Genomic DNA, 10443 nt, shown 5'->3' with positions numbered 1-10443 from the left:
TACTTTTTTAATAAATGAAGTTGGTTTGTCCGTCTGCCGGGCTATGCAGACCAACAGGTCATTTGATTCGTTGCTTTTTAGTATTTGCATGGCTAGTGCAGCTTTAGCTAATTGCTAGTATTGAGTCACGGAATGATTGCCATCAGGGTGAGACAAGAGCTTTTAACAATTAGTGCAGTCAAAGTGATACTGAATTGACAAGCGCATGACACGTGTATCTAATTTATCTGGCTGATTGCAACTGTAATCGGCCTGCTGTTTTCTTGCAGATCAGCATCGTACTTCATGTGCTTTGTCCAGTGTCGAATCGAACCAATACTCTAGCTGAACACATACATGCTGTTCAATGGCTGATGTCCGTATCCTCGAACACCCAACACTCAAGGTATGTTTTTATTAATTGAAATGGTCTTATTTAAGTTATTTGAAAATTTTAAATCTCGTGTTAGTTATGATTGATTCTATTTCACTTTTTGACTCACACTAAAATTTCCTGTTCTTTCATTTTATCAAAGCATCAATTTGTATACTTGCATCTTCTGATTCGTTTTGAGAATATAGTCTGAGAAAGCAGACTGCCAGCATTGTTTATATGTTACATGCGCTTGTAAGGGCCGAGTAAACCGTGGCACTGATGAAGACACTGCGATGAGCCCTAGTAGTAGTAAGATAGCTTAATCAAGGTTAAACCAAAGATTCCCAAGAAACCAAAGAATCTTTCGAACTCCTTCGTTACATTACAGTTTGCTTCATAATACCAGAGTTTTTGCACACTTTGTTATGGTTCTTGTATATTATAGCTGATCATGTTCATAAATCATCCTGTACTAGTAAATCGACGACTCAGTGGTAAATAAAGCCATTGTTTTAAAAAGCAACAGATGTTGGTGTGATTCGCTAATACTTTAATTTTCGGTTTTTTACTTCGTTTCGCAATTTTCTCTGTTGATAAAATATGATAAAATCTGCTTAGATGTTGAGTGATCAGTTGGAGCCATTTTCGCCCCACTGTTTCATTTTCTTATAAGTAAAGTAACCGAGTTGTAACGATTAAAGTCTGTAAAATATTTTCCAGAACAATTAACAATATTATCTCTTGCAAACAGCAGAATCATTTTGATTTTCTAATCTAGGAAGCGTTATAACAAAAATTGTTCTCGGAGTGAGAGTTGTAAGTTTTTATGCAGGTTCCATACGAGTCTCTGAACCGAAAATTTAGAAATGCACAAAAAAACATTGATAGGGAGATCTCTCATGTTAACGCTGCTGCCACAAAGATTGGGGCATCTCTGGTGGATGATTCATCTGCAGAGAGTGTCTCAGAACTACTTTGCTCTATGGTAGCCAAGCTCAAAGTGCTCAAACGCAAGGTAAATGCATATTATAACTTTTTACTGTTCTTTATCTGCAATGCAGCAAACATTTTCATAGGCTGAGCGTGTATTCATAGGTGATACTTAGAGTTGAACAGATATGCAAGTGATATTTTTTGGTATGAGGAAGCTGTAGCAGTAAAATTTGATGCTCTTATTATAAATGCTGGTTGGAATAGTATCCTAAGTGGAGGTTAGGATTTGGTGAGGTTTCTTTATCTTTAATATCGCAGTGACCAGGTGACCTGCTGATATTATAGTATCAATATCAACAGATCTTATAATGTAACATCACTTATTTTCTTAGGTGAAAGATTTTTCATTGCCATTAGTCATGCGTGTACTTGTCATGTACCATGCTCGTTAGCATGTAATACAGTGAATATCAGTTATTATAATAAATAGTTTTGTGTATTTGTGTATACTAATATAAGACTGTCTCGTCAGGTACATTGTATACTTTCTGTATGTCGGCCTGTTAGCCTTCAGGCATCAGACCAAGTTCTTTATGTACTTTTGTTCAATTGCTTAGTTCTATTGCAAACATAAAAATTTGTTGGTTGTCATCTACTTTGTGATGTGCTGCTGTGCACCAAATGCCTTTCCTTAAAAATTGCATGCTATCAATGCTAGGTGTACTCCGCAGTCAAACGGGGCTCAAACCTTGTCTTACTAGTACCTCTACATGTATATGAGTATAAATATTGAGCAAACACTCATCTCAACAAACATACTCATCTCAACATACATACTCATCTCAACATACAAACTCATCTCAGCATACAAACACTCATCTTAGCATACAAACTCATCTCAACATACAAACTCATCTCAACATACAAACTCATCTCAGCATACAAACTCATCTCAACATACAAACTCACCTCAACATACAAACTCACCTCAACATACAAACTCATCTCAACATACAAACTCATCTCAGCATACAAACTCACCTCAACATACAAACTCACCTCAACATACAAACTCATCTCAGCATACAAACTCATCTCAACATACAAACTCACCTCAACATACAAACTCATCTCAGCATACAAACTCTTCTCAACATACAAAATCATCTCAACATACAAACTCATCACAACAAACAAAGTAATTTCTAAAATAAAATATTGAAAGATTTTTGAAACATTTCTGTTTTGTAAATTACTAGATATGTACACAGCTCTTCATGTTTCATATGATTCGGTTTCTGTTCTCGATTAGTATTAGACAGTGCTTCATGCTTTCTCCTTATAGTTTTAACTTCATGGATCTGAAAATAGATAATTTGTTGAAAAGAGAAAAAAAGGTAGTGAAAAGAAAAGAGCAAAGCTTTTCTTGGAATCTTACCAACAAATAATAAAAAAGGCATGAATAAATACCATTGCATCAATTGTTTGCAAAATCATATGGATTGTGACATACCATCTATATCGTAATTAGTGTGGTAAAGAAAGTGAAAGCGGAAAACGAGAATAAGTGGAGAAGCTGTAATAATTAAGAAGTTTTATTGAAGCACCAAATGGAAAGCAAAAGTTTATACGTGGATAAATTCCGTCATTTAAAGTTTAAAGCGTCCTTTCTCTATTGCGACCTCCACGGTCTCCTGTATTGCCAAGGTTACACCTATGTTCGCACATTTTATGCCTATGTTTCATATATAAAAGATGTGACAGCTTTTTCAAATGTCACAATTTAACAAGTGTCACTTATTAAATTGAAATGACAAAAAACCTCTTTTTATTGATTATTGCTTTATTTTTTAGTTTCTTACATATAGTTTTGTTTGTCCCATCGGGTTTGTTACATCTAATTTTTTATAATTTATATAAATTATGTATTAATGCTATAATTAAATCTATATAATTACTCGAACTGTTTTTTCTTTTAAGATTAGGAGCTGTGAAGCGAATGAAACTAATCGCGATATATCAATTCTAATAAGAACATTGTAACCCGACCTTTAAGTTTAAACATGTGACGGTTTTATTATACATAGCGAATATCAGAGCTGATTGAATCTGTACTTCGAGGTTTAGCTATACGTATAAGTACACCGTACATCAATTAGGTTGTAACCTGACCTTTAAGATCATTTGACATACAAATGTTTAAGTATCAGGTTTAATGTAGGCTGCTGAAGCAATGGAGGATGAGACAGAGGCTGCAAAGGTGTGCAGAAGGCGGCTTTCACATTTGCAGAACTATGAGAATTTAAGCGAATCCGAGCAGGCTCTTTGGAGAAAAAAACGACTTGACCGAATGCTTGTAGAATATTGTCTCAGACTTGGATATTATGACACTGCTCTCAAGTTAGCAACTCATTCAGATATTAAGGTAAGTTGACTGTTTCTCTCACCATATCCACAGCTCTCAAATTAGCAACTCATTCAGATATTAAGGTAAGTTGACTGTTTCTCTCACCATATCCGCAGCTCTCAAATTAGCAACTCATTCAGATATGAAGGTAAGTTGACTGTTTCTCTCACCATATTCACAGCTCCCAAGTTAGCAACTCATTCAGATATGAAGGTAAGTTGACTGTTTCTCTCACCATATTCACAGCTCCCAAGTTAGCAACTCATTCAGATATGAAGGTAAGTTGACTGTTTCTCTCACCATATTCGCATCTCTCAAGTTAGCAACTCACTCGAATATGAAGGTAAGTTGACTGTTTCTCTCACCATATTCACAGCTCCCAAATTAGCAACTCATTCAGATTTTAAGGTAAGTTGACTGTTTCTCTCACCATATCCACAGCTCTCAAATTAGCAACTCATTCAGATATTAAGGTAAGTTGACTGTTTCTCTCACCATATTCACAGCTCCTAAGTTAGCAACTCATTCAGATATTAAGGTAATTGACTGTTTCTCTCACCATATTCACAGCTCTCAAGTTAGCAACTCACTCAGATATTAAGGTAAGTTGACTGTTTCTCTCACCATAGCCGCAGCTCTCAAATTAGCAACTCATTCAGATATGAAGGTAAGTTGACTGTTTCTCTCACCATATCCGCAGCTCTCAAATTAGCAACTCATTCAGATATTAAGGTAAGTTGACTGTTTCTCTCACCATATCCGCAGCTCCCAAATTAGCAACTCATTCAGATATGAAGGTAAGTTGACTGTTTCTCTAACCATATTCACAGCTCCCAAGTTAGAAACTCATTCAGATATTAAGGTAATTGACTGTTTCTCTCACCATATTCACATCTCTCAAGTTAACAACTCACTCAGATATTAAGGTAAGTTGACTGTTTCTCTCACCATAGCCGCAGCTCTCAAATTAGCAACTCATTCAGATATGAAGGTAAGTTGACTGTTTCTCTCACCATATCCGCAGCTCTCAAATTAGCAACTCATTCAGATATTAAGGTAAGTTGACTGTTTCTCTCACCATATCCGCAGCTCCCAAATTAGCAACTCATTCAGATATGAAGGTAAGTTGACTGTTTCTCTAACCATATTCACAGCTCCCAAGTTAGAAACTCACTCAGATATTAAGGTAAGTTGACTGTTTCTCTCACCATATTCACATCTCCCAAGTTAACAACTCACTCAGATATTAAGGTAAGTTAATTGTTTCTCTCACCATATCTGCAGCTCTCAAATTAGCAACTCATTCAGATATGAAGGTAAGTTAATTGTTTCTCTCACCATATCCGCAGCTCTCAAATTAGCAACTCATTCAGATATGAAGGTAAGTTGACTGTTTCTCTCACCATATCCGCAGCTCTCAAATTAGCAATTCATTTAGATATTAAGGTAAGTTGACTGTTTCTCTCACCATATTCACAGCTCCTAAGTTAGCAACTCACTCAGATATTAAGGTGAGTTGACTGTTTCTCTCACCATATTCACATCTCTCAAGTTAGCAACTCACTCGGATAATGCATGTTTGCTTTTAGAATTTTTGTATGACACCTCAAGGTTATTCTGCCTTTATAAGAGGGCACTTGGCATCCTCTTGCTATTGTCATCGGCTAAATCTGGTAGCAAACATAATCTTGTATTATTTTATGATAAGGTGACTGCTTCACTATTATTGTTTTAGGAACTAACTAATGTTGACATATTTATGCACTCCAAGACAATCGAAAAGGCTCTGCTCAGCCATCAGACTGGTCCATGTCTGACCTGGTGTCACGAGAACAAGACGAAACTACGCAAGTCACGCAGGTTAGCACACGATAATCTTTACACGCTCTATATTGTATAATCTGCTGTTCATTTAATGAAAATAATGTGATTTTAAATGCAGTATAGGACATTTTAAAATATCATAAAACAGTTCGAAATACAAATACTTCAAAAGTGAAATGATCAAAAAAAGTATATAAAATATATGAATTAATATCTATAGGTTATAATATGTCGCCAAACCTCAATATACCTAGTTGATCTGTTCCACTATTTGCTTCGTATGTCAAGACAGTTGTATGTCGGAGGAAAAGCATTTATAAAAGCATATAGTATTTCATTAAATCTGGTTTTCAACCCAATGGTCAATCTTTTAGGTAATTACATATAATATTAAAAAGAATGTGTTATTTAAAATTATGAAAAATTAGTTGAATGAAATAATAATCATTAAAGCGATGTTTTTATTGTCACATCCCGTCATTGAATATTAACTACATAAGGGGTAGCCACAGGAGTACTGGACACTGATTGTGCATGATAGGATAGCAATGGGGAGTTTGAGGTTGGCTATTTTAAACTTTTACCTAAGAAAACTTATTTATATATATTTTTTGTTGTTACATTTGGTATATATTTGAATATTATGTTTATTTATCACGGCCAGTCTCTCCAAGTTGACTGGTTTTCTGCCTAATTCTTTGTTGCATTACTTTGGTTTACTTTTTCTTTGTAGCTACCAGACGCTTTTAAAGAGTTTTTGAGAATTGACCTACAGATATTAGCTTATTTCTTTGTTATTACTGGATGTTTTACTATTACGAAAAGCCTAGGTTTTTTTTCTTAGCACTATTACTCGTATTAGTCTTTCTGGGAGCCATGAATTTGAGGTTTTGAAGCGCTGTTGAATAACATTTGAGCAAGGTACATGTAGAACCAAACTACGTGAAGGAGAACTGCATACATATGTATTGATATACCAAACCGCAATGTTTAAAGAACCTCAAATTTTATGTCATAATTCAAAAAAATTATATGGCGCTGTGATTGATTCTAAGTTGAGATTTGAATGTAAATTTGTATGTATAGATTTTATAGACAAGTTATTCTACTTGTTTTTCAAAATCAGTTTGCTTCACAAAGAGGTCATTGCAAAGCCGATGCTGATTATAGCATTTTGCCTTCGTTTCCGTCTCCAGCCTTTGATGTCTTGTCGAAAGACAAACTCTAAACTTCAAATGTTTGACACTCCGGACAACCATAGTCATGTATTTCTCCCACACGCTCGTGACTAGTAGAGTTGTGATAATGATCATCATATTATTTGTGTCACTGATGGAGTAATCTTGCAGCCATTGGATTTGCAATATTTCGGAAATCTTTTTGAAATTATATTCTCTCTGTAGTCAATAGTCTGTAGTACCTTCTATAAACTCATAGCAAGCAAGTCATTCGTCAAAATTTCTGTGATTACTTAAGTTCTTTGGGTTTTCTGTTTGCAGCACACTAGAGTTGAGCCTTCGTGAACAGGAGTTTGTAGAACTTATTAAAGAGCAGAACCGAATGGAAGCTGTAAGGCATGCTAGAAAGTACTTTGGTTCTGTAGAACCTGCATTTCTCCATAGAATTCAACGGTTAATGGGACTCTTAGCTTTTACTGTCGACACCACGGTGTATCCTTATGCTGTGAGTACAGCCCACTCTGTTCTTCAGTTTTGATCAATAGCTATTTAGCGTACAGCTGTACCGCAGCAGTAGTACCAACTGATTTCTTAGTACACTAACTGTATTTCTTACTAGTGTGGATGTATATCTGATTTATACACTGCGTGTATGAGTGTATATCAGACTAGTACATTGTAGTTGTATGTGTTTATCTAACTTCTCTCACATAGTAAAGTTCTTCAGGTTCATCTTACGTTAAAGGTATCATTTTACTTTAGAATAGTAGTTTTATTCATCCTTATATGACTGAGGAGATAACTTTTTACAATTTTACATAATCATTCATAAGCTAAAATCATTAAAAGTGTTGACAGTAACCTAACGCTTTGCTTGATTGTTAGTATATCTTGCTAGTCTGCTTTTGCAGGAGCTTTTTTCTGAAGACAGATGGGTGAGTCTCATCGAGCAGTTTCGAAAGGAGAATTTTGGCTTGCATCAAATAAGCGGCAACTCTGTATTTCTTGTGAGCTTGCAATGTGGATTATCTGCTTTGAAGACTCCGTATCCTTTTGTGTGTCAGACTTGATGCTACCAGTGTACTTGTCACCGTTGTGCTTTAACTTAAGAGTTTTGTACAGTCGATAGATTTAGTTTTTATCAAGTCAGTAGGCAAAAAATTAATAAAAAATGAAAATTATTGGCACCAATTAAAATATATATTAATCACATCTCACATCCTTCTGCAATGTGGATATGCAACCCATGTATCTCAGTAATATATTCTCCAGACACTAGAGTTTGGGTTTCTTTAATTTTCATGTGTTTTCTGTATAACCTCATTTCGATAATTGTTTGTATTGTAACCTCAAATCAGGTGTTGAATAGGGTATTGGGCTGCATGTTGTCATCGCAACAACCCTGATGTGGTTTATTAATTGCAATACTGCGTTTTGATTTTAATGTGTATGGTGAAAATTTATGCTTCTTGCTACGTTTTTGTCTCTTGCTATACTTATACCTTTGTTAGATGTTTGTCTGTCATAGTGTTTCATGATGAAGATGTTATGATGTCTTTTTTCTATCCGCCTGTTGTTGAATATTATCAACACAGCAACACATATTGCAACAAATTGTTGGCAAATGGGTAGTTGCCAGTGTGGCAACTGATCTCAGTGACTGCGCTTTAGTCCTTCACTAGTAAAACAGACAGTGTTATAAGGAAGGCACTAAGAACACCAACTGCCCTGTCTGCTCACGTAACTTCAATGAACTAGCAAAGGAGTTTCCTCGGTCTCACTGCTCCCACTCTAAGCTTGTATGTTCAATGTCGGGAGAAGTACTAAATGAGCATAACCCACCCATGGCTCTACCCAATGGGCATGTTTACGGAACTAAGGTAATTGCTTGCTCTTGAAGCTACTAGAATTTAATATGAAAATGTTGCAGTGTATAGAAATGTATATCCCGTTAGCTAAGGCGTTAGTTTTAAATGCATCAATAACAAATATCTAATACATCTAGGTAGCATGTATTTAGAGGGTAGGACAAAAGTGAGTATAGATTGCAGCTCGCACAAATGTTTGTAATATTATGAACTGTTTATGAAGTTGTAATAAAATGATAGGATGCTTTTGAGGTACATGTATTTAAACTACATGTAGTTTATTGGTTGCAAATACATAGTTGACCATTGCAATGACTGCTACAGTTGACCTATACATCAGATTGTCACAGGTTGACTGCAATTGATCAGATTGCAATTGACTAGAATTGACCGCTAAAGTTGACCAGATGGCCACTGCAGTTACCCACTGCAATTGACCAGTGACCACTACAATTGGCCGCTAAAGTTGACCAGATGACCACTGCAGTTACCCACTACAATTGACTGCTACAGTTGACCACAGTAGTCAACTGCAGTAGTCAACTACAGTGGTCAACTACAGTGGTCAACTACAATGGTCAACTACAATAGTCAACTGCAGTAGTCAACTACAGTGGTCAACTACAGTGGTCAACTGCAGTAGTCAACTACAGTGGTCAACTACAGTAGTCAACTGCAGTGGTCAACTACAGTGGTCAACTGCAGTAGTCAACTACAGTGGTCAACTGCAGTAGTTGACAACTGCAGTTGACTACTGTAGTTGACCACTGTAGTTGACCACTGCAGTTGACCACTGCAGTTGACTACTGTAGTTGACCAGTAAAGCAATTCTACACTTGCGTATTAGCTGTCGATATTCTGAAGCTCCTTGTCTCATCGTGTTTGGGAGCTTAACTAAGTGTGAAATGCTCTCAATTTGAAAACTTGATGTGTTTGAGTGTAGTGAGTCATACTTGCAGGTAAGATATGACTCGTCACAAAAACTTCACAGCATTATTAGGTGTGACAATACTTGTAGGCTTTGGAGGAAATGGCTAAGGAAAATGATGGCCGCATCACTTGCCCTCGTACAAAGCGTGTATTCATGTTGAGTGACGCAGAGAAGGTCTTCATTATGTAGTCGGAAAAAAAACTTATCTTTTGTGTTGCTTGTAAGACTTGCGTGTGTGCACCATCAAACACGCACTTGTTCTAAACCTGTTCTATCCATTTTGACGTTATATCAATAGCTACTTGTAAATGTAAATAGCGTGGTGTGAGCACAATTAGTATATGTTATTTTATTATTTATTGTTACTCCACAGCTGTTTAAAATGTCTCCTTCAAATTTAATCGGGTTTTGATGATTGACTGGCTGTCTGTTGAACCTTTATAATCATGATTTGTTGTTAAAAGGCATTTAGTTACTCAGTTGATTTGTTTTGTCAGTTACCTGTTTTCACCAACAATAAACTTGCGTTAGCACATCTTATTTCTTGTTAGTTTTTTTTTATTTTCTGTTCTAAAGTCACCTTCTAGCATGATAATGATACTTTAGTCAACATTAAAGAAGCAAAAGCTATGCATCTGCATTTTAGTTTTTCACCTAGTGGTTAATCATCAATTCTTTTTAGCAATAAAAGTCAGTAACACTTTTCAATCGTACCAATGATACACAGCCCCCCTGGGGGGTGGCTGTATATCATTGATCGTACAAAGCAAGAAGCCATGAAATTTATAACATGATTAAGTTTTCTGTCATTATTAATCAACGTGATTGCTAATAGTGGTTACAACTGGTTTGGGTTAATAGTTGCTGATGATAATCGTTAAATGTATTAGAAGATCTTTGCTTCTGCAAGACATCAAATAGACGATGAAAAATGAAATTACTGCGTA

The 10443-nt window shown here is 35.8% G+C and overlaps 1 protein-coding gene across 1 annotated transcript; it reads left to right on the top strand.

Annotated features, from left to right (window-relative positions):
• Positions 1-263: 263 nt before the first annotated feature.
• On the top strand, positions 264-10036 carry LOC137393247 (E3 ubiquitin-protein transferase MAEA-like). Its single transcript, XM_068079705.1, has 8 exons — positions 264-385; positions 1188-1370; positions 3510-3713; positions 5431-5555; positions 7019-7202; positions 7609-7742; positions 8388-8577; positions 9584-10036. The coding sequence occupies exons 1-8, from the start codon at positions 347-349 to the stop codon at positions 9683-9685; spliced, it is 1161 nt and encodes a 386-aa protein (XP_067935806.1). The 5' UTR covers positions 264-346; the 3' UTR covers positions 9686-10036.
• The last annotated feature ends 407 nt before the right edge of the window (positions 10037-10443 follow it).

Source organism: Watersipora subatra, chromosome 4 (genome assembly GCF_963576615.1).
Source record: "Watersipora subatra chromosome 4, tzWatSuba1.1, whole genome shotgun sequence".
Classification (NCBI taxonomy): domain Eukaryota; kingdom Metazoa; phylum Bryozoa; class Gymnolaemata; order Cheilostomatida; family Watersiporidae; genus Watersipora; species Watersipora subatra.
This window is presented reverse-complemented; position numbering and strand designations above follow the sequence as displayed.